General features: G+C 39.6%; 3 protein-coding genes across 3 annotated transcripts; 1 reads left to right on the top strand and 2 right to left on the bottom strand.

Moving 5' to 3' along the window:
- The first annotated feature begins 2587 nt into the window (after positions 1-2587).
- Positions 2588-3929, top strand: LOC111444171 (AT-hook motif nuclear-localized protein 19-like). The gene is made up of 2 exons (XM_023082161.1): positions 2588-3229; positions 3319-3929. Exons 1-2 carry the CDS (start codon positions 2869-2871, stop codon positions 3825-3827), a joined length of 870 nt encoding a protein of 289 aa, XP_022937929.1. The 5' UTR covers positions 2588-2868; the 3' UTR covers positions 3828-3929.
- Positions 3930-8988: 5059 nt separating this feature from the next.
- On the bottom strand, positions 8989-13015 carry LOC111444174 (probable prolyl 4-hydroxylase 3). The gene is made up of 8 exons (XM_023082163.1): positions 12555-13015; positions 12395-12476; positions 12200-12297; positions 12007-12104; positions 10487-10616; positions 10219-10406; positions 10046-10120; positions 8989-9281 (listed from the first exon to the last, which is right to left on the bottom strand). The coding sequence occupies exons 1-7, from the start codon at positions 12752-12754 to the stop codon at positions 10053-10055; spliced, it is 864 nt and encodes a 287-aa protein (XP_022937931.1). The 5' UTR covers positions 12755-13015; the 3' UTR covers positions 8989-9281; positions 10046-10052.
- A 1363-nt stretch (positions 13016-14378) lies between these two features.
- On the bottom strand, positions 14379-18892 carry LOC111444173 (probable prolyl 4-hydroxylase 3). The gene is made up of 8 exons (XM_023082162.1): positions 18422-18892; positions 18244-18325; positions 18050-18147; positions 17857-17954; positions 16766-16895; positions 16499-16686; positions 16281-16355; positions 14379-15825 (listed from the first exon to the last, which is right to left on the bottom strand). Exons 1-7 carry the CDS (start codon positions 18619-18621, stop codon positions 16288-16290), a joined length of 864 nt encoding a protein of 287 aa, XP_022937930.1. The 5' UTR covers positions 18622-18892; the 3' UTR covers positions 14379-15825; positions 16281-16287.
- Between the last annotated feature and the right edge of the window lie 4707 nt (positions 18893-23599).

The raw sequence follows: 23599 nt of genomic DNA, 5'->3' as shown, positions 1-23599 counted from the left end.
GCAGATATGACAAAACTTTTTCCTCGTGCAATATTAGTAACTTTCTCCTACTACCAACTTCAACATGTCGAGATATCCAAACACTTCGAACCCGTTTGAACACAATCTAATTGAAAGTCTTGTTCGAGAATCTTTGCTTCATTTACACAACTGAAACTCAAAGGAATTGAATTACGATCAAGATCATTATTACTCCTTACCCTAGCATTAATTACGCATGCCCGTTTTTCAATCTCACGAAATCTTGAAATTGTAATAGCAACTCCTTGTTATAGTAAAATATAAGGGTATTTTAGTCTTTTATTAAAATGTTCGTTTCTCTTGTTTGGTCATATAAGCAATACTTATATTCCAAAGGAATATTATTTTTTAACCTAAGTTTTATCCGTTAAAAATGTTTGAATATATACGATTTATGTGACATAATTTAAGAGGTACCTACGTATATGAAAATTAAAGAAGATGATTATTAATAATATTAATGACTATGTTAAGCCATTTATTAACATATATATTATAATGATAACAAAATAATTGAATTTGGGAAATATAATAATAATAATAAATATATAATATTTTATGGATAGGGTTTGAAGGTTGTCCTTTTGTGTGGGAGTGGGGCCGGTAGACAAGGACGTGCATCCCACCATCATAAGCGCATGCCACCCCACTCACACAAACCCTAGAATTCTTAATCACCATCCCCACACCTCCTCTCCTCGAGGCGGAAATGGGATAAGAAATATAATCTTCGTCTCCTCGAGGCGGAAATGGGATAAGGAATATAATCTTCGTCCCTAACCCGATTTAGGTAATGTAGAAATGAATATAATCTCCATTCCCGACCCCATTTAGGTAACGGTGAGAAATCTCTCCCCACTCCTCCATATTTGAATAAGGATTTCTCATCTACAACAGCCCGAGGATAAAGAGTATAATTTTCATTCTCGGGCCCCATTTAGGGAACAGAGAGATGAATATAATCTTCATCCCCGGACCCATTTAGGTAACGAAAAGCTGAATATAATCTCCATTTCGACCCCATTTAAGTAACAGAGAGAAATTTATCTTCACTCTCTCCGTATTTAAACAAGGATTTCTCATCGGTAAAAAGCCCAAGCTCATTGCTAGTAGATATTGTCCGCTTTGGCTGTTACATAGTGTCATTAACCTCATAGTTTTAAAACGCGTCTATTAGGAGAGGTTTCCAAATCCTTATAAGGAATGCCTCGTTCCCCTCCCAACTGATGGGGATCTCACAATCCACCCCTCGGGGTCTAGCATCCTCACTAACACATTGTCGTTGTCTGACTTTAATACCATTTGTAACAGCCTAAGCCCACCGCTAATCAATATTATTCGTTTTGATCTGTTACGTATCGGTTTCATCAAGACAAGTCCCCACATATTAAATAGACATCTCTAATCTTACTTGGTATAGATTCATAGCTTGCACTGAGTGTTTAACTAAAACTAGGACAAATTGACCCCTTTGGAGAGGAAGGTTAACCCAATTGTCACTCCTATGTATGGCTTGGGGATTGACTTGCTTGGACAACTAAAGTAGGACTTGCAACTTATGATATCTCCTAGCTAGCTTACCATCACGTCACAGAACGATCCGACTTGAAGTGGACTCAAGGAGAAGGAAAGGGCGGGAATAAGCAAGTGTTCTAGGAGACACCCCAAAAAAGAGTTCAATCTAAAAAGAAAAGAGAACTCTCAACTTTTTGACTTTGCTTCATTCAAAAGACGAACAATCTGTTAGACGAACACGACTCTCCACAATGGTATGATATTGTCCACTTTGAGCATAACCTCTCATGGTTTTGGTTTGGGTTTCCCCAAAAAGGCCTCATGCCAATGGAGATAGTATTATCCAACATCTCCCCTTAATCGAGGCTCGACTCCTTTTTCTTTTGGAGTCCTTTGTTCAAAATTTGAGCATTCTATTGGCATGACTAAGTTTAGGGCATGACTTTGATACCATGTTAGACGAACACGACTCTCCACAATGATATGATATTGTCCACTTTGAGCATAACCTCTCATGGCATTGCTTTTGGCTTCCCCAAAAGACCTCATATCAATGGAGATAGTATTATCCAACATCTCCCCTCGAACAAAGTACATCTTTCCTTAATCGAGGCTCGACTCCTTTTTCTTTTGAAGTCCTTTGTTCGACATTTGAGGATTCTATTGGCATAACCAAGTTGACTCTAATACCATGTTAGACGAACACGACTCTACACAATGGTATGATATTGTCCATTTTGAGCATAAGCTCTCATGACTTTGCTTTAGGGTTCTCCAAAACGCCTCATACCAATGGAGATAGTATTCATTGATTATAAACCGAGGATCATTCCCTAAATTAGCTGACGTGGGACTTTCATCCAACACCACTAACACCCCCACCTAGTCGTATGAGACAGGGTAGTAATTTCCAATTAATAAAAAAGATCGAAAACATCCTCCGAGTTTCTCTTTCATTCACCCGTTCCATATCTACAGAAAAATACAATACCTTTAAACTAAAAAATTCAGAGACGAGAATAATATTTTTCCCTTTCTCTCTCTTTCTCTCTCTCTCTCTCCTCACATACTTTCTTGTCCATCTTAACTCTCTAGGCATCTCTTTTCCTTGTCTCCTCCTTCCTCTTATCATCACTTCATCCTCTCTAGTACTTTCCCCTTTGCCTTAATCTTCCTTTAATTCTCCTAATTCCAATTAATTTAACCCTTTTTCCTCTAATTTTCATATTAATTTCCCCATCTTTTCCCCTTTTTTTAATTTCTTCCCAATAAAAACCCTCAAATTCTTCAAGATCTGAACCAAAGATTTGATTTTTAAAGCACCCTTTGAAGATGGCTAACCGGTGGTGGACCTCCGCCCAGATGGGTCTTCCCGGAGTTGATCATACATCCACAACCTCCTCTGCCTTGAGAAAACCAGATCTCGGAATCTCAATGAACAACAACGGCGGTGGTGGCAGCGATGACGATGACGATAGAGACAACGGTGGCAGCGATGAGCCTAAGGAAGGAGCTGTCGACGTTCCCTCTCGCCGCCCTCGTGGCCGTCCACCCGGGTCTAAGAATAAGCCTAAGCCTCCTATCTTTGTTACTAGAGATAGCCCTAATGCCCTAAAAAGCCATGTCATGGAGATTTCTAATGGCGCTGATATGGTTGAGTGTGTCGCTCAATTCTCCCGTCGTCGTCAGAAAGGTGAAATTTAAATTGATCGTGAATTTATAAGTACGAGATTTTCGGAAATTATGCTTAAGGTGGACAATATCGTGTTATTGTGGATTTAGGTGTGTCTGTGCTTAGTGGTAGTGGGACGGTAACGAACGTGACCCTTCGGCAACCGTCGGCCCCTGGTGCAGTCTTGACACTCCATGGTCGATTTGAGATCCTTTCGTTGACCGGAACTTTCCTCCCTGGACCAGCTCCGCCCGGCTCGGCGGGCCTAACGATCTACTTAGCTGGTGGTCAAGGGCAAGTGGTGGGTGGTACTGTCGTCGGGCCACTCACTGCTGCCGGTCCGGTGATGGTGATAGCTGCGACGTTTTCCAATGCGACATACGAGCGATTACCGTTGGAAGAGGAGGAGGACGGAGGAGGAGGAGGACAAGGTCTGGCATCAACCGGAGGTGGTGGTGGAGGGGATACTTCACCACAAGGCATTGGTGGCGGAGTGGGAGATCCATCAGCTATGCCGCCGTTGTACAATTTACCGCCGAACTTACTGCCGAATGGTGGCGGTGGGCAGATGAATCAGGAGGCTTATTCTTGGGCTCACGGCGGCCGGCCGCCGTTCTAAGGCGGTGGATAAAGGTTAGGAAGTGTTTAAGATTTATGCAAATATATAAAGTGTGTGAAAAATACTTGAATTGTTCTATGCAAATATAAGGAGTTATCTTTATATTTAATATCTTCAAGAAAATTCATCATCTTTAAACTATATAATATACATTAAATTGATAACATAAAATAAAAACTCTGGACCATTAGTTAAAAATATATATATATTTCGAAACTCGAGCTTAATTACAAACATTTTCTTTATTATATAAAAACCGAGATCAGAGCACGGACATAGTTCAAGTGATCAGTATTACCATCCTTTCCTCATTCGAGTGAAAACCCGAGAAAATCAGAAATTAGGGCATTGAGCATAGCTCAAACGATCATATAATAGTGATGTCTCTCCTATGAATTACAAATTTTAATTCTCTGTTACGAACGATAGGTCAAGTAAGAGCAAAAATCGAAGTTAACTGTTGTTGAATTCATGAGAAATTAGGGTTTAAGCTTAGGCTCGAGAAATTAGGGTTTGAGCTTAGGGCTAGCAGCCAATTTTTTATTTTTTTTATTTTAATATTAAGATGTTTTTTAAAACTATTTTTTTGGGTTTTCTTATTTTTATATATTGATTAAAAATATAATAAATATAAATAAAAAATATTTTACAATAAAACATAATTTTTTTTTATTTCTATAAAATAAAGAATTATTTAAAAATAACTATCAATCATAAGCAACCTCTATATTAAATAATTAGATTTGATTAAACTTTTTTATTTTTAATTAAATATTTTAATAATTTAAAATTATATATTATTAATTAATATTATATAATATTAAACTAAGAAAAAGTAGAAAATGGGTGTAACTCCCAAGGCTATGTTTTGTTCTTTTATATATAATTTAAACAAAATCTTTATATATTAATATATTAATAAAAAAATTTGTCGTTTACCCATTAATGCAACAATAATTCCACCATTAATTTTCTTAACATGTGATAAATAAGTAAAATTTTAATTTCATTATATGAATTAAAAATTATTTAACGAAAAGATATATATTTATATATATATATATATATATTGAAATATAAAGTCAAAAAGAAAAAAAGATATGTGGGTCATGAGTTAATAAACAAATAATAATAATAATTAAAGAGAAAAAAAAATAAAAAAATTTAATATTTATATTTTTGTTTGGTGTTAAGACTTTAAGAAAAGTAAGGCCACGTATATAATATAATTTAATTTAGTGGGAGAGAGGTTTGGGGAAGGTAGTAATTAATTAATTAATTAAATTATTTATTTATTTATTTTATAGAAGTGCAATTTTTAAAATAGAGAAAGGATGTTTATTTCAAAAATAATATATTTTTTTATTATTAAAATTAATAAATGTGAAATCTTACCTAATAGTTTTTTAAAAATTAATTTTTGTATATTTTATTTCACTATGTTTCCATAATAATTTTGAAATTAAATTGGTCAAAAATATTCTTCATCTATAATAATTTTACTTAAAAAATTTTAAAATTAAAATGGCTTATGTAACCTTTATAATCATAATTTTTAAAATTTTAAGGAATAAATATTATTTACTAACCTTTTTATTTTTGCTGTTAAATCTACTTTCAAAATTATATTTTTAAATTAAACCCAAATTTCTAAAACTAAAAAAAAAATAGTTTTCCATTTTTTAAATATATATATATATATATATATATATATATATATATATATATATATATATATATAACTTTAATTTTGAAAAATAAGTTAATGATGTCGGAAAAAATCTTGATCTTCTCAAACCTAAAAAAGGCATATTGTGATGTCCTACATTGGTTGGGGAGGAGAACAAACCACTATTTATAAAGGGTGTGGAAATCTCATCGTCCTTGAGGGGAATCTCGAAAGGAAAAGTCCAAAGAGGACAATATTTGCTAGCGGTGGATCTGGGCCGTTACGAATGGTATTAGAGTCAGACACTGGACAATGTGTCAGCCTTCTCGCTATTCCCCGAAGGGGGGTAGACATGAGACGGTGTGCCAGTAAGGACGCTAGGCCCCAAAAAGGGGTGGATTTGGGGGCGGTCCCACATCGATTAGCCTTCTCGTTGTTCCCCGAAGGGGGTAGACACGAGGCGGTGTGCCAATAAAGACGTTGGGCCCCAAAAAGGGGTGGATTTGGGGGTGGTCCCACATCGATTGGAGGAAGGAAAGAGTGCCAGCGAGGACGCTGGCCCTCGAAGGGAGGTAGATTGTGATGTCCCACATTGGTTGGGGAGAATAACAAACCACCATTTATAAGGGTGTGGAAACTTCCTTCCCCTAGTAGACGCGTTTTAAAGTCTGGAGGGAAAGCCCAAAGAGGACAATATCTACTAGCGGTGGATTTGGGCCATTACACATATTATTGAACAAGACCCTAAAACGAATAATTCGATCACTATAGTTTCTTAGCTAAGCTAAATTTAATGAAACGAATATAAAAACATTAGGTTATATTAATTTAATTAAACGAGTTAATACGAATGTAACATTATGTAAAAAGAATCTTAGGGTTCTTGAGGCAACAAGAGAGGACCCTCTTCACATGGAATCACATGTCATTGCCTATAAAAAAAAAACCCTAAAAAAATATTTTTTAATTACTTGCAATACCCTAAGGGCCCCACCAAAAATTAAATCAATTTAATTAAAATAATCTTGGAATTAAATAATAATAATAAATGGAAAATATTATTAATTAAATTAATAATTAAAAAAAAATCCATTAAGGAAATATGGACCACTTGATAAAGTCAAGTTTGATTAAATTTTGTATTGTTAATGGGGAATCACTTTTGTTATGTTATTAATTAATTAATATTCTTTATAGCTTTTTGAGAATTATTTTATTTAATTTACAAAGAAATAGTTAAAGTAAATAATGGTAACTCTACCCGTTGTTAAATATATTTTACTTGAACCAATTATGTGAGTAAACATACAGCATACTGAAATGACTCACGTTAATTTATGAAAATAATTTTTATTCTTAATAAACAGATAGTAAGTAACGTGACCTTGTGATATAAGAGAATGTCGGGACTATCAGGTGTCTAATCAAGATTCTGAATCATGGGTATGGATCTTTACCGATCAAACGTTGAAATTGACTTTAAATAAAATAAAGTCAAAATAATTATAAATTACTAACTTCATTTAAAAAACAATTTTTTTTTTCAAATTTTAGTAATGGGTTTGGAAATATTTGTAATAAGTAGAAAATAAAAAAATTGATTAAATAAAAACTTTAATTAAATGATTATTATAATTTAAGAATAGTTTATGCATTTTATAATTTTTTATAACAATAAATTTTTAGTAAAAGAATATAATATTATTAGTTGACATTTTTTTAATAATTATAATAATAAGAAAAAGACACGTTGGTTAAAATAAAATATTACTGAAAAGTATAATTAAACAATAAAATAAAATTATAGCTAAAATAATAACCTAATAATTTTTTTAATGTGCAATAATTTTACCAAATAAAGTAATATTAAATAATTAAAAGTTATTATTAAAACATGTATTTTATATTTGTAGTAATTAAAAATTATTTAAAATTAGTCACTTTTTTTTTTATAAAAATTTTAAAATTTTATTTATAAGAATTATTATTACTATTTAATTAATTTCTACTTTGTTACGACTTCACTCCAGTCACTAGCTTTGTCTTCGACATCTCCCTCCTTGGCGGTTAAGGTAACGACTCCCATAGTGTGACAGATGGTGTGTACAAGGTCCGGGAACAAATTCACCATCGTATGGCTGACCGACGATTACTATGATTCTGGTTTCATGCAGGCGAGTTGCAACCTACAATCCGGACGAGTTTTTGGAGTTAGCTTACCTTCGCGGGATCACGACCCTTTTTCCTGACCATTGTAGCACGTGTGTTGCCCAGGGCATAAAGGGCATGATGACTTGATGTCATCCTCACCTTCCTCTAGCTTATCACGGTAGTCTATTCAGAGTTCCAACCTCAACAATTGACAACTAAACACAAGGGTTGCACTCGTTGCGAGACTTAACCCAACACGTTACAGCACGAGCTGATGACAGGCATGCACCACCTGTGTCCACGTTCCCGAAGGCACCCCTCTCTTTCAAGAGGATTTGTGGCATGTCAAGCCCTGGTAAGATTCTTCGCTTTACATTGAATTAGATCTAAAAAAAATGTTTTAACCCGATTCAACCAAAGCATAGGACAAAGAATATGCCGGGTAATTAGGGTTTCATGAGGCGAAAAGATTTAAAAATAAAATAAAATGAAGTTATTCCTTTCTTTGTCCATTAATTATTAATGTTTTATTATTGTCTAAAGAATTTCCTTTTAAGCATTAGGAAAGGAAAAGGTGAGGTCTTAACCTAAATCAACCCTAAACCATATATTATAATCCACATTACACCTTTATTCACTAACCTTTCCACTCAACAATTCACTACTTTACACTTTTAATAATAAAGCTGAAATGTTCTAAAATCTAATGATTTTTAGGTTTTAATTTTAGTTTTCGATGTGTTACAATTGTACGTCCGGTTCTGAAGGACAACCAATGTAGGAGGCCAGCTTACTTACTTCCACCACTGGTAGGAGAATTCAAAGGTGATTCGAAGGTGTAACAACCCGACAGTCTCACAGTTCTAAGACGCATTTGTTAGAGAGAGGTTTCCACTCTTATGAGAAATGCTTCGTTTCCTTCGGATCTCACAATATACCCCCTTTAGAGGCCCATCGTCCACCTGGCACACCGTTTAGTGTCTGACTCTAATATCATTTGTAATTGCACATGTTTATTGCTAATAGATATTGTTTACTATGACCCGTTAAGCATCGTTATCAGTTTCACAATTTTAATACACGTCTATTAAAGAGAGGTTTCTACACCCTTATAAAGAATGCTTCGTTCCCCTCTCTAACTGATGTGGGATCTTACATACGGATACATAGCTAAAGCAAGTAAAATATCCCCTTTCTAATCCATCGCAAATCAAGATAAACTGAGCACTATGATTAGGATCATCATGCACTATATAGTCCAAACCCAACGAAGAACCACTTGAAAGTTTGAAACCTATTAGAAACGCTCTAACTATTAAACTTAAACGATCGATAGTTTACGAAACGTTTTTGGCTCGAAAGTTCAAACAAATGTATTAGACACGTTGTGCTCAAATTGGCAACCGACCAAATCGAAACAAAATCAAGCGAGGCTTGGAACAAGAAGTACACTAAAACTCAACTTTTCTGTTTGAGTATAGTATATAAGTAACTATACAACTAAATATGTAATTCCTAAAAAAAAATGTAATTTTTAAGAAAGGTGAGTAATGAACTAAGAACAAAAAATATTGAAACATAAGAATCAAGTCTTCTTCTCTTCTCCTCTAACAAATGTATACCTTCATTCCACCCTGCAATTTGGAAATGGTATCACTTAAAATCATGTCATATATCGCTAATAAAACACTAGATTCGTAGCTATTTGGAGCTATTATTGCAAACCGCCTCTAAAAAATTATGAGGCCCAAGTAAAGAAAGAGCACACGAATGACGAGACGAGACCATATTCGTATGAAGGTGATTGAGACAGACTGAAAAAGAATTGAAATTACTTCCTATCTATGTCAATGGCTCAATCATAAAAACTTCAAAACTAAGTGTGCTTAGTTTATGATGACCTCTTTAACAAGCATATGAGTGAAAACAAAATAGGTTGAAAGGACCCGTGTAGGTTTATAAGGATAGTCTTCACTCTTAAAAACGATAATAAGTAGGTAAAGTGATCATGTCACAAGGGACTCACGAAAATATCAAGGCCATTAGCTGAAAAAGAATTGAAGTTACTTCCTATGTCAATGACTCAATCGTAAAAACTCTAAAATTAAGCGTGCTTAGTTTAGAACAATTCTACGTTGGATGATGACCTCATAGGATTTTTCCGAAGAAGCATACGAGTGAAAACAACATATGTTGAAAGAACCCGCGTGGGTTTATGAGAATAGTCTTCACTCTTAGAAACGATAACAAGTAGGTAAAGTGATCATGTCATAGGGGACGCAGGAAAATATCGAAACCAGCAGGTGCCAAATCTTAATCTAAGTCCTAAGTATATGTGTGTGTGCGCGCACGTGTGAATAATCTATACACAATTATTAAGAAGATATACAACAGTTACCTTGGAATTAGTATTCATTAACACGCATCCACTTTGTACATGACCATTTGTTCCCTCTTATGACAGGGCAAGCACCTACATATCACAAGAATGTCAAATTAATTCTACTTCACCATCCTTGAGCAAAGGCATATGTATTGTTCATTAGAATTGGTGCAGGAGATATCACTAACCATGCAAACTTGTAGGATCTACGGTATTATCAGGCTTCATGCTCCAGAACAATAATGCATCACCCATCTTTGGTTTTACAGAGAGTCCACCTTTACCACATTCAGACAGTTCATTCCACCCAGGCAACGAGCTGAAGTTGCCTTCGGCTGCTGGGAACACTGTCTCGCCCCCTTCTTCGACGTCTGACCTGCATTCGTATCGGTTATAGTTTTAGAGAGAAGTAGAGAAGGGAAGATGAGTTTGAGAGATGTCTAAGTTGAATCTTACAGATACATGAGAAGGGTGGCCATTCTTTGGCCTCCTTGTTTGATGTTGAACTCATCAGCAAAGTAATCATGGTGAGCATCATACTTCTGCCCGACTTCATAGTGCAGAATTTGAAGTGCTTCTCCATGCTCTGTTTGGAATAGTGAATATCAACATTAATACCAAAATGTATTGAGATCAAGAATGTCAGTGGTGTCTACAAAGCATCAACAAGCAAATGAATAGTGTTCACCAAAGCCCTGAGTGGTTTGGGCCTCAAAACTAGAATGGAAAACAAACCCACATTCTCTGTGCTCGGTTGAATTCGTGAATATCGACAGTAATACCAAAATGAACTAAGACCAAGAATGTTACTAACATCAACCAAGCATCAACAAGCAAATGTGTGAATCACACCTCGATTGGAGAGGGGAACAAAACATTCTTTATAAGGGTGTGGAAACCTCCCCATAGCAGACGCATTTTAAAAACCTTGAAGAAAAGTCTGAAAGGGAAATTCAGAAAGGACAATATCTGCTAGCGGTGGGCTTGGAATGTTATAAATGGTATTAGAGACAGACACTGGGCAATGTGCCAGCGAGGATGTCGGACCCCGAAGGGGTGGACATCGGGCGGTGTGCCAGCAAGGATGCTGACCTCGAAGGGGGTGGACACCGGGCGGTGTGCCAGCAAGGATGCTGACCTCGAAGGGGGTGGACACCCGACGGTGTGCCAGCAAGGATGTTGACCTCGAAGGGGGCGGACACCGTGCGGTGTGCCAGCAAGGATGCTGACTTCGAAGGGGGTGGACACCGGACGGTGTGCCAGCGAGGACGCTAAACTTGGAAGGGGGTGGACACCGGACGGTGTGCCAGCAAGGTCACTGACCTCGAAGGGGGTGGACACCGGACGGTGTGCCAACGAAGACGCTAGACCTGGAAGGGGGTGGACATCGGATGGTATGCCAGTGAGGACGCTAAGCCTCAAAGGAAGGTGGACACCAGACAGTGTGCTAGCTAGGACGCTAAGCCTCAAAGGAAGGTGGACACAAGGCGGTATGCCAGCGAGGATGTTGGGCCCTAAAGGGGGGTGGATTGAGAAATCCCACATCGATTAGAGAGGAGAATGAAACATTCTTTATAAGGGTATAGAAACATTTCACCACATGACTCATTTTAAGAACTTTAATAGGAAACCGGAAAGGAAAAGCTTAAAAGAGGACAATGTCTACTCACGAACCTATAGGGCAGTTACAAAATAGATGACTTGTTCACCAAACCCCTGCCTCGTTTGGCTAGTCTAACCATGTTTTTGAACTATCATTGAACAGCTTGATGTTATTGAATACAGTGAAATAACTACACTACTGTACCACGTATAGAACAAATCTTGTTGAAGTGTCCCACCTGACAAGACTAACACATAGAAACAAAATTTCCAAAACAATGATTCAAACATGTTTTGAAGCCCTTATAGATAAGAATCATCACAAGAAGCATGAGAAATTGACCAAGGTAACATGCAAATTTGGATATCATTACCTACGGGAATGAATGTAAAATCTGCTATTCTTTTCTCTATGTTGCTGACAATTTTGTTCTGCCCTCTTTTCAGAAACATCCCTGAACTGGTGCGCACCCTGTGGACATGACATGGTAAGCCCCACCAACGTTAGTTCATTGTCAGGATAGACAAATTCCATTGATGACAAACATGAAAATGACAAACACAGACCTGCTATCTATACTCTTCCCAGTTTTATTATCCACCACAGTTGATTTAGCCATGTGAGGTTTTGCAAGACTAATCAAATACAAGCATTCTTCCTTGGACTGTTCAAAATCATTCATATCAGCAAGCATTTCGACCAAAAACATGGCAAAAACCAAACAAAAAAGCCAAACGAAATCCAAAATTCAGAGAACTTACCAAGAAATTGTGATAAACAAAAGCCCTAGGCTCCCACGAAATGAACTCAACCCACTGATCCCCTCTCTTCCCCAACCCATCACTGCAACAAAAAAAGAGGGTTGGACTCCAAAATCAAAAATCAAAATCAAAATCAAAATCAAAATCATTGCCGAAGTACCTATGAACGGCTCTATGCTGGACGGAAGCGACACGGTGTAGTAGATTGCTATGAGAACTTTCAGGAGGAGAGAAGAATCGGAAAGCGATGAGCATGGAAACCCCAAGTGCCAAAAGGAAGGCCATGATTATCTTGGAAAGCTTGAATGTGGACCATTTCCGGGCCTGAAACTTGACGTATTTCCCTTTCGACACCGCCATTAAAGAACGAATAAGCTTCAGAAGAATCAAACCCCGATTCCGATAAGCTGCTACATCTGAAATTGAAGCAAAGATCAATATATAGAACTGGGGTTGGGGGAGACTTGGCCATAGAGGAAACTGGGGGGAAATTTTTGGTGGGCATTCCGGATTTGTGTGCGCCCACAGGGAGATGGAAGACTGAGGAACTGGATTTATGGGTTTCGGACTTTTCTGGATTTTGGGAGACGTAGGCGTAACTGTTCCGGATGATAAATGATATCACATCTTAATATGAACATAACATACTTAATCGGTTATCGAATATAGATTTCAAATGTTCTTGATGTTCGAATTCTCAAGAACATCAAAAATATGATAGAATAATTAAATATGGTGGACTGCACAAGGTTTTCCCTTGGTCTATAATTTTGATTAGTATTTTATATTTATTGTCTACATAGAAATTTTGTATTTTTATATTTAAATTTAGTATTTATTAGAACTTCCTCTTTTTTATGGATGACTTTTGAAATGTAACGAAGTTTAAATGAATTTCGTTGTTTATTATTTACGGTTTTAAAACGTTGAGATTTGTAGATCAAAGAATGTTAAGTTCTCTTCTCCAACCAATGTGGGATCTTACAATCCACCCTTTCCCCTAGAGGCCGAATATTTTCAATGGCACATCGTCTGGTGTCTAACTCTGATATCATTTGTAATAGTCCAAAAGCTAGTGCTAGTACATATTATTTGCTTTGGTCTGTTATGTATTGTTTATCGTCATTAGTCTCACGATTTTAAAATGCGATTAACCCTTATAAGGAATGCTCGGTTCCCTTCTCTAACCAATGTGTGATCTCACAATCCACCTTTTCGGAGGCCCAATGTCTTCGTTGGCACACCGCCCAGTGTCTGGCTCTAATACCATTTGTAATAACCCAAAAGCCACTACTAGTATATATTATCTGTTTTGGCTTGTTACGTTTCGTCATCAGCATCACGATTTTAAAACACGTTTACTAAGAAGAGGTTTCCACACCCTTTTCAGAAATGCTCTGTTCCCCTCTCTAACCAATATGAAATCTCACAATTCACCTCCTTGGAGGCCCAATGTCCTTGTTGGCAACCCGGTGTATGGCTCTGATACCATTTGTAATAGTCCAATGTCACCACTGTAGATATTGTCCACTTTGGTCAGCTTCACTGTTTTAAGACACGTCAGGAAGAGGTTTCCACCCCCTTCTACACCCTTATAAGGAACGCTCTATTCCCCTGTCCAACCAATGTGGGACCTCACAATTCATCCCCCTTGGGCGCTCAACGTCCTTGCTAGCATACTACCCAGTGTTTGGCTCTGATACCATTTATAATAGCCTAAGGCTACCGTTAGCAAATATTGTCAGTTTTGATCAACCTCATTGTTTTAAAACACGTCTACTAGGAAGAGATTCTCACACGAAATGTTTCGTTCCCCTCTCCAACCAATGTGAGATCTCCCTATGTCTCATAAAAATGTGATATTTTGCAAGATTTTGAAATTTTGAAGCAAGTTATTTGGCATCAATGTGCAAACTACAACTGCAACACTAAACTCTATTGAAGTTGGTCGGGTGGAACACTGAATACTGTTAAAGTTGATACGACGGTGAAGTTATTTACTCACTATGTTATAATGTATGTAGATCAAACTGAGAATAAAGTATTTTAGCTCACTCCACCAACCATCGAACTTTAAGCCGGTTGGCCATACTACAACCATAGAATTAGCTAACACAATGAAGCAAAAATTGTTGGCATTGCAGCTGTTGATATTTGTAGTCACGTCTTGTCTCGTATGTTAACTCTCATTCAAGAATCTGATCGCAATCTTCGTTTTTGGGAGAATGATGGTTTGTTCTTCTTGCACAAAGAAGTTCCCAACCTCATAAAAACCCGAGTTCGGAAAAGGGAAACGATGAACGGACTGAGTGTGCCAATGTACCTGTAAAATCATAAGCAATGGTCGTGCCATCCAGACCTATTCTCCAGTCGAATCGAGGAGATATCATGTTCACTCCCCAGGGTTGAAGCAAGAAATGACTCTCCCCGATACCTTGGTGCTCATCGTTTCCCTGACTTGATTACCTCCCAAGTCAATGTTCGAACTATAGCGTAGACCTGACATCAATGTCCCACCCGTGGGTGAGGACAACTTGCCAACAGATGTATCGTCTTTAATAACTCTACCAGCTTCCTTTGTCGGGTCGATTACAGAAGTACCAACAATAACCTGATATGGAAGGGTCTGTACAAGAATGAACTAAGAAAAAGAATAATACATCTAAAACTCTTCATGCAATAAAACATTCAGACGTTGATCGGTGGTAGGTCATCAAGGATACGTAGCCGAAGCAAGTAAACAATCCTCTTTTTCATCCATCGAAAATCTAGATAAACTGAGCATTCCACCGGTGGCGGGGTGGCGGGTCAAGGTTTTGAAGGATACGTAGTCGAAACAAGTCAAATCCTCTTTTTCATTCATCGAAAATCAAGATAAACGGAGAATTCCACCGGTGGGAGGTCAAAAGTTCAGAGGATACGTAGCCAAAGCAAGTCAAAAATCCTATTTTTCATCTATCGAAAATCAAGATAAATTGAGCACTACGATGAGACGCACGACATGATCCAAACCCAACTAAGAACCACTTAAAAGTTTGAAACCAAGCTCAAACTATTAAAACTTAAAAAAGAAATTCATAGTTTATGAAACATTTTTGGCTCGAAAGGTTAAATAAGGAACTGTGCTATGTTCAAATTGAGAACCGAGCAAATCGAAATAAAAACAAAACGACAAAAGGACCGAATTGATTTAACATATCTTAGAACAAGGTAAAAAAAGTAGCAAAATTTAAAGTTGAAGCAAGGCTTGGAACAAGAAGTACACTAAAACTCAACTGTTCTATGAACTACTCTTTTGTTTGCAAACAACAACAAAAAACGAAACAAAACAAAAAAAAAAAAAGGGTAATTTTTAAGAAAGGTGAGTGATAAACTAAGAACAACATAAGAGTTAAGTCTTCTTCACAACAAGTGTATACCTTCATTCCACCCTGCAATTTGGAAATGGTCTCACTTAAAATCATGTCATATACTCAAACCCACTTCTAAATATTATGACACCCAAGTAAAAAAAAAGAGCACACGAATGACGAGACGAGACCATATTCATATGAAAGTGATTGAGACAGAATAAAAAAAAATCGAAGTTACTACCTATACCCAAGGTGCACGTTCCTTTTCAGTGGCTTAATAATAAAACACCCAAATTAAGCGTTCTTAGCTTCGAACAATTCTAAGTTGGATGATGAAAGCATACGAGTGAAAACAAAATATGCTGAAAATGCCCGTGTTGGTTTGTAACAATTAGTCTACGACAACAAGTAGGTAATGTGGTATGCCGCACAGGAGACACAAGAAAATATTGAGACCATCTGAATCTTAAATCTTGATATGAGTCCTAAGTATATATGTGTGTATATATAATATAGGAACATTGTGTTCTTACCTTTGAATTAGTATTCATTAACATGCATCCACTTTGTACATGACCATTTGTTCCCTCTTATGACAGGGCAAGAACCTACATATCACAAGAATGTCAAATTAATTCTACTTCACAATCATTAAAATGATCCCACAGCCCTGATAAAAGGCATGTGTGTTGTTCATTAGAATCAACTAGATGGAAATATTGAAGATTTTGGTGAAGGAAATATCACTAACCATGCATACTTGTAGGATCTAAGGTATTATCAGGCCTCATGCTCCAGAACAATAATGCATCTCCCATCTTTGGATTTAGAGATAGTCCACCTTTACCACATTCAGACCGTTCATTCCACCCAGGCAAAGAGCTGAAGTTCCCTTCGGCTGCTGGGAACACTGTCTCACCCCCTTCTTCGACGTCTGACCTGCATTCGTATCGGTCACGGTTTTAGAGAGAGTAGAGAGGGGAAGATGAGTTTGAGAGATGTCTAAGTTGAATCTTACAGATACATGAGAAGAGTGGCTATTCTTTGGCCGCCATGTTTGATGTTGAACTCATCGGCAAAGAAATCATAGTGAGCATCATACTTCTGCCCGACTTCATAGTGCAGAATTTGAAGTGCTTCTCCGTGCTCTGTTTGGAATAGTGAATATCAACATTAATACCAAAATGTACTGAGACCAAGAATGTCAGTGATGTCTACAAAGCATCAGTAAGCAAATGAATAGTGTTCACCAAAGCCCTGCTTGGTTTGGGCCTCAAAACTAGAATGGAAAACAAACCCACATTCTCTATGCTCTGTTGAATTTGTGAATATTGACAGTAATACCAAAATGAACTAAGACCAAGAATGTTACTAACATCAACAAAGCATCAACACAAGCAAATGTGTGAGATCCCAAATTGATTAGAGAGGAGAACAATTTAGAAGGGTGTGGAAACCTCTCCCTAGCAAACGTGTTTTAAAAACCTTGAGGAGAAGCCTAAAAGGGAAAGCCCAAAGAGGACAATATCATCTAGCGGTGAGCTTGGTCCATTACAAATGGTATCCAAGTCAGACACTAGGCGATGTGCTAGTGAGGACGTTGAACCCCGAAGGCGGGTGGACACCAAGCGGTGTGCTAGCGAGGACGTTGAGCCCCAAAGAGAGGTGGACATTGGGAGGTGTGCCAGTGAGAACGCTGAGCCCATAAGGAAGGTGGACAGTGGACAGTGTGTGAGCGAGGATGTTGAGCCCCAAAGGAGCGTGGATAAGGGTGTGGACACCTCTTCCTAGCAGACACGTTTTAAAAACCTTTGAGAAGGAACCAAAAGAGAAACCCAAAGAGGACAAACATAACAGCTTAATGTTATTGAATACAGTGAAATAACTATCTTCACAACTCAACGACACTATTGTACAACATATGAAACAAATCTTGCTTAAGTAAGGTCGTCAATCAAATCACTATCTTGTCCCACCAGACAAGACTAACACACACAAACAAAATTCCAAAACAATGATTCAACATGCTTTGAAGCTCTTATAGATAAGAATCATCACAAGAAGCATGAGAAATTGGCCAAGGTAACATGCAAATTTGGATATCATTACCTACGGGAATGAATGTAAAATCTGCTATTCTTTTCTCTATGTTGCTGACAATTTTGTTCTGCCCTCTTCTCAGAAACATCCCGGAACTGGTGCGCGCCCTGTGGACATGACATCGCAAGCCCCACCAACGTTAGTTCATAGTCAGGATTGACAAATTCTATTGATAACAAACATGAAAATGACAAATACAGACCTGCTATCTATATTCTTCCCAGTTTTAATATCCACCACAGTTGATTTTTCCATGTAAGGTTTTGCTAGACTAATCAAATACAAGCATTCTTCCTTGGACTGTCCAAAATCACTCATATCAGCAAGCATTTCAACCAAAAACATGACAAAAACCAAACAAAAAGCCAAAAGGAATCCAAAATTCTGAGAACTTACCAAGAAATTGTGATAAACGAAAGCCCTAGGCTCCCATGAAATGATCTCAACCCACTGATCCTCTCTCTTCCCCAACCCATCACTGCAACAAAAAAAAAAAGGGGGTTCGATTCCAAGTTCAAAAATCAAAATCAAAATCAAAATCATTTGATTCCGCTAATAAGCATTGCCAAAGTACCTATGAACGGCACTATGCTGGACAGAAGCGAGACGGTGGAGTAGCTCGCTATGAGAACTTTCAGGAGGAGAGAAGAATCGGAAGGCGATGAACATGGAAACCCCAAGTGCCAAAACGAAGACCATGATTATCTTGGAAAGCTTGAATGTGGACCATTTCCGGCCCTGAAACTTGATGTATTTCCCTTTCGACACCGCCATTAAAGAACGAAGAAGCTTCAGAAGAATCAAACCTCGATTCCGATAAGCTGCTACTTCTGAAATTGAAACAAAGATTAATATATATAACTGGGGTTGGGCGAGACTTGGCCATGCAGGAAATTGGGAGGAAATTTTTGGTGGGAAATCCGGATTTGTGTGCGCCCACAGGGAGATTGAAGAACAAATCACTGGATTTATGAGTTTCGGATTTTTCTGGATTTTGGGCGATGTAGTCGTAACTGTTCCTAGATGACTTGGTTTTTTATGGTAACGACAGCAAACCTGCTCTTTTTGTAAATTCAAGGTAAGATTAGATTATATGAATTGATATTGGGTCTAAATAAGAATGATATGAAATATTTAATTTAGCGATCGTTAGATAGTGAATGATTCCTAATTTATAGTTACTTATTTTTGTTAAGTAACTATTTTTACGTTAAACCTACGCAATTGAAATAAGTGGGAAGTACACGTTTATGGGAGAGCATTATTAAGTTGCCATTTATTTTTTATTTGTTTGATAATTTGTTGTTTAAATATAATGACAAATGAGATTCTGGTTTTGAGTGCAAATATTTCTTTCTTTTTTTTAGTTATTTTTTTGTTGGAAGGAGTTTTCGTTTTTACTCGGTTGACATTTTCTTCTCAATTGACAGAAGTCAACAAGTGGTATTAGAGCGTTAGCTGGAGCCGACTTTATCAAAAGTCAAGTTGAATAGCTCAAGTAGTTAGAATGTCGACCTAATAACACACATGTCTCAGGTTTAAGTAGAAGAAAATGCAAAGCTCGAAAATATACACATCGTGGGGTCCATCTTGAGTAGACTCGTTCACTCCTCCACGCCGCCGCCGAGTGTCGGCTTCTCCATCACTGCCATTAAGAGAGGCCGATGTCGCGAAGCACACCGCGCAATCGCAATCGCCCTGGGAGGGTACCCCTAGAGGTGCTGGCGTCTCTCTCCACCAAGCGCACCGCGCAATCGCCCTGGGAGGGTATCAAATCCTGTCGGGTTGGTGTGCAGCGAATGCGGGAATCCAACATCGAGCAACTACGGAAGGAGCTCTCGGAGATCCATTTTAAGGATGGCGAATCTGTCGATGACTTTTCAATGCGGTGGGAGCATTAGCGAGATAAAAATCGTGAAGAAGATGTTGCAGGTCACCCCTGATCACCTCGAGCAAGTTACGATTTCAATCGAGACATTACTTGACGTGAACGACCTAACAATGGAAGAGGTGACACGGGAAAGAAGGGGATCAAAATAAGGAGTTGACTAATGGCGAGCCGATCTAGTGCTCGAACTGCGGGAAAAAAGGTCACCTGAGCAAGAATTGTTGGAGCAAGCTTAAGGAAAAAGTCCACGTGGTCCAATCCGAGGAGGACGAGCCGGCTCTTTTCATGGTGAGTGCATCAGTCCTACCCTCCCCAATTCTGGATCCACGGAGGTAATCGACGACGGCATAACTCTGCTCCAGAAGAGGAATGCCCGCTTCAGCTGTCAACAAGGAGGGTCGTCTACTCTTCACTGAGGAGGAATGACTTGCACGCCTAAAGCTCCGCGACAACACCGGCGAGAGCAACAAGTCCTCCAGCCGCAAAGGCGGTAAGAACCCATGGAAATCTGGCAAGCACACGCGCGAGAAAGAAGGGAATCAAAAGAAGGAGTCGACTGATGGCGGGGCAATCCAGTGCTCGAACTGTGGGAAAAAAGGTCATCTGAGCAAGAATTGTTGGAGCAAGCTCAAGGAAAAAGACATTACTTGACGTGAACGACCTAACGGTGGAAGAGGTGACCGGAAGACTGCGTAACGTCGAGCAACAGAAGAAGAATGTCGCTTCAGCTGTTGACAAGGAGGGTCGTCTACTCCTCACTAAGGAGGAATGACTTGCACGCCTAAAGCTCCGTGTCAACACCGGCGAGAGCAATGGGTCCTTCAGCCACAAAGACGGCAAGAAGCCATGGAAATCTCGCAAGCACACGCGCGGGAAAGAAGGGGATCAAAAGAAGGAGTTGACTGATGGCGGGCCGATCCAGTGCTAGAACTGCGGGAAAAAATGCCACCTGAGCAAGAATTGTTGGAGCGAGCTCAAGGAAAAAGTCCACGTGGCCCAATTCGAGGAGGACGAACCGGCTCTTTTCATGGTGAGTGCATCAGTCCTACCCAACATCTCCAATTCCGGGTCGACGGAGGTAATCGACGACGGTGTAGCTCTACTCCAGAAGAAGAATGCCCGCTTCAACTGTCGACAAGGAAGGTCGTCTACTCCTCACTGAGGAGGAATCGCTTGCACGCCTAAAGCTCCGCGACAACACCAGTGAGAGCAACGGGTCCTCCAGCCGCAAAGGCAGTAAGAAGCCATGGAAATCTCGCAAGCACACGCGCGAGAAAGAAGGAGATCAAAAGAAGGAGTCGATTGATGGTGGGCCGATCCAGTGCTCGAACTACGAGAAAAAAGGCCACTTGAGCAAGATCGTTGGAGTAAGCTCAAGGAAAAAGTCCACGTGGCCCAATCCGAGGAGGACGAACCGACTCTTTCCATGGTGAGTGCATCAGTCCTACCCAACGTCCCCAATTTTGGGTCCATGGAGGTAATCGACGATGGCGTAGCTGATTCATTGAGCCTCAAACCCGAGGAAGAGCTCTAGTTAGGTGTAATAAAGGCATCGGCTGAGGAGCCAATTCAACTGAAGGAGGAGCAAGTGTTTGCTCAAATCGGTGAAAGAGACGAGCAGCAAGAGCACCGGCGATGGGTCCTCGACACAGGGACGACAAACCATATGACCGGGGCCAAGTTTGCGTTCTCCAAGCTTGACTTAGGGATTCGCGGGACGGTTAAGTTTGGCGACGGCTCCGTCGTCGAGATCGAAGGGCGCGACACCATCCTGTTCGTCGGCAAAGGAGGCGAGCACCACAAGCTGACCGGCAACTACTTCATCCCGAGGTTCAAGGCTAACCTTGTGAGCCTGGGTTAACTCGATGAGCCGACTGCCACATTTCCATCGAGCGCGGACTACTCAAGATCTGCGATGATCGACGACGGCTGCTCATATAAGTTCGGTGCACAGCAAACTGCCTTTACATCCTAGAGTTGGAGATAGATCAACCAATTAGCCTCTCGGCCAGAACCAAAGAAGTATCTTGGAGGTGGCACGCAAGGTACGGGCACCTAAACTTTTCTGCCTTACAAAAAATACACAAGGAGGAGATGGTGCACGGTTTGTCGGCAATCGAAGGCGTGAACAGGCTGTGCGATGGGTGTCTCATCGACAAGTAGAGGTGCACCCCCTTTCCTTCTCAGGCAGCCTACCGCGCTGGTGAGCCGTTGGAGCTCGTGCACAGCAATATCTGCAGGCCCATCAAGCCATCGACCCCAGGGGGCAAGACCCTCTTCCTCCTGCTGGTCGATGACAAAAGTCGCTTCATGTGGCTGATCCTGCTACAAGCGAAAAGTGAGGCGACAGAAGCGATTAAGCGCATTCAAGCGCGAGCAGAGGCTGAATGCAGGAAGAAGATGCGAGTGTTGCGCATGAACCGAGCCGGAGAACTCACCTCAGCGAGCTTCGGTAAGTACTGCGACGAGCTCGGCATGAAGCGGCGACTAACGGCGCCCTACTCCCCCAACAAAACGAGGTGGTGGAACGCCGAAATAAGACCATCGTCGGGACAGCAAGGTCATTGCTGAAGACAGCTGGGATGCCCGAGAGGTTTTAGGAAGAGGCGGTAATGACGGCCGTCTACCTCCTCAATCGATTGCCAATCCGAAGCCTCGACGGGAAGACGCCACACGAGGCCTAGTACAACAAGAAGCCAGCGGTACATCATCTCCGAGTGTTCGGCTGCATCGCATACATGAAAGACGCGCGTCCCCACCTTGCCAAGCTCGATCCCAGAGGGCTGAAGGTCGTCTTCATCGGCTACGAACCCGAAAACAAGGCATATAGGTTCTATGATCCTATGGAGGGGCAAGCTCACGTGTCGCGCGACGTCATCTTTGACAAGACCACCTTCTAGCAGTGGAACGACGTGACCGAGGCAAACCAAAACTCAAATCAATTTACGGTGGAGTACCTCGTCACCGAGCCGGGAGAAGGAGGAGCACAACATCGAGAATCGTCACCCCTGCCAGCAGCTGCACCGGACACACGCCTATGCCAACCCCAGCCATAACTCCAGCTACACCCCCTAAACTAGTGGAGTTCGCAACACCATGTAGTGCAGATTCGACGCTAGATGCTAATCACGATGATGATCTGGTGGCCAGGTACCGGAGGATGGAAGACCTACTGGGAAGAGGTGAACCATCTGGACTGGCGGCGCGCCAGCTCGAAGAAGAGGTGGCCGAACAAGACGTGGAGTCTGGAGGACATGCCACCAGGGACACCGAGCTTTAGGACTCGAATCGAAGTTCAAACAAAATAAGGTAGATATAGCATAGGGCTTTACAACATGGTTAGATAAATAGTGAATGTGATCCCTAATTTTTAGTTAACTTCTTCTTTTTGTTAGGTAACTATTTTTAGATTAAACCCACACCATTGAAGTGAGTGGGAAGTACCTGTAGAGTGGAAGAGCATCATTCAGTTGCCATTTATTTTTTTTCTATTTTTAGGATAATTTGTTATTTAAATATCCAACTAAATGAGGAAGGAGATCATCCAGTAGGAGATCGTGTTCAACTCAAATATTTCTTTTTTTTTTTTCTAGTTATTTTCTGCTTCAAAGAAGTTTTTCTTCGGCCGTTTTTTACTCCGTCGACATTTTCTTCTCAATTGTCAGAAGTCAACAGTGATATCGAGATGATCGTATATTTGTTTGAATCTCGTCACATCTCCGAATTGTTTGAATCTCGTCACATCTACGAAATTGATTGATGTTCGAATTCTCACCCTACAAAACGTTGAACTAAAAAAATATGATACAGACATTCTATTCGTAAAATATCAATTCCGTTTGTTTGAAAAAAAAAAAAAAAAAA

Source organism: Cucurbita moschata, unplaced genomic scaffold (assembly GCF_002738365.1).
Source record: "Cucurbita moschata cultivar Rifu unplaced genomic scaffold, Cmos_1.0 Cmo_Scf00006, whole genome shotgun sequence".
In the NCBI taxonomy this organism is placed as follows: Eukaryota; Viridiplantae; Streptophyta; class Magnoliopsida; order Cucurbitales; family Cucurbitaceae; genus Cucurbita; species Cucurbita moschata.
This window is presented reverse-complemented; position numbering and strand designations above follow the sequence as displayed.

Coding starts and splice junctions, on each gene's coding strand:
- LOC111444173 (XM_023082162.1), bottom strand. CDS start 18,621: ATGGCGGTGTCGAAAGGGAAATACATCAAGTTTCAGGGCCGGAAATGG. Junction 18,148..18,243: donor TCGTTTATCACAATTTCTTG/GTAAGTTCTCAG, acceptor GATTTTGGACAG/TCCAAGGAAGAATGCTTGTA. Junction 16,687..16,765: donor GCCACTCTTCTCATGTATCT/GTAAGATTCAAC, acceptor ATACGAATGCAG/GTCAGACGTCGAAGAAGGGG.
- LOC111444174 (XM_023082163.1), bottom strand. CDS start 12,754: ATGGCGGTGTCGAAAGGGAAATACGTCAAGTTTCAGGCCCGGAAATGG. Junction 12,298..12,394: donor TTGTTTATCACAATTTCTTG/GTAAGTTCTCTG, acceptor GATTTTGAACAG/TCCAAGGAAGAATGCTTGTA. Junction 12,105..12,199: donor GGGAAGAGTATAGATAGCAG/GTCTGTGTTTGT, acceptor TCATGTCCACAG/GGTGCGCACCAGTTCAGGGA.
- LOC111444171 (XM_023082161.1), top strand. CDS start 2,869: ATGGCTAACCGGTGGTGGACCTCCGCCCAGATGGGTCTTCCCGGAGTT. Junction 3,230..3,318: donor CTCCCGTCGTCGTCAGAAAG/GTGAAATTTAAA, acceptor TTGTGGATTTAG/GTGTGTCTGTGCTTAGTGGT.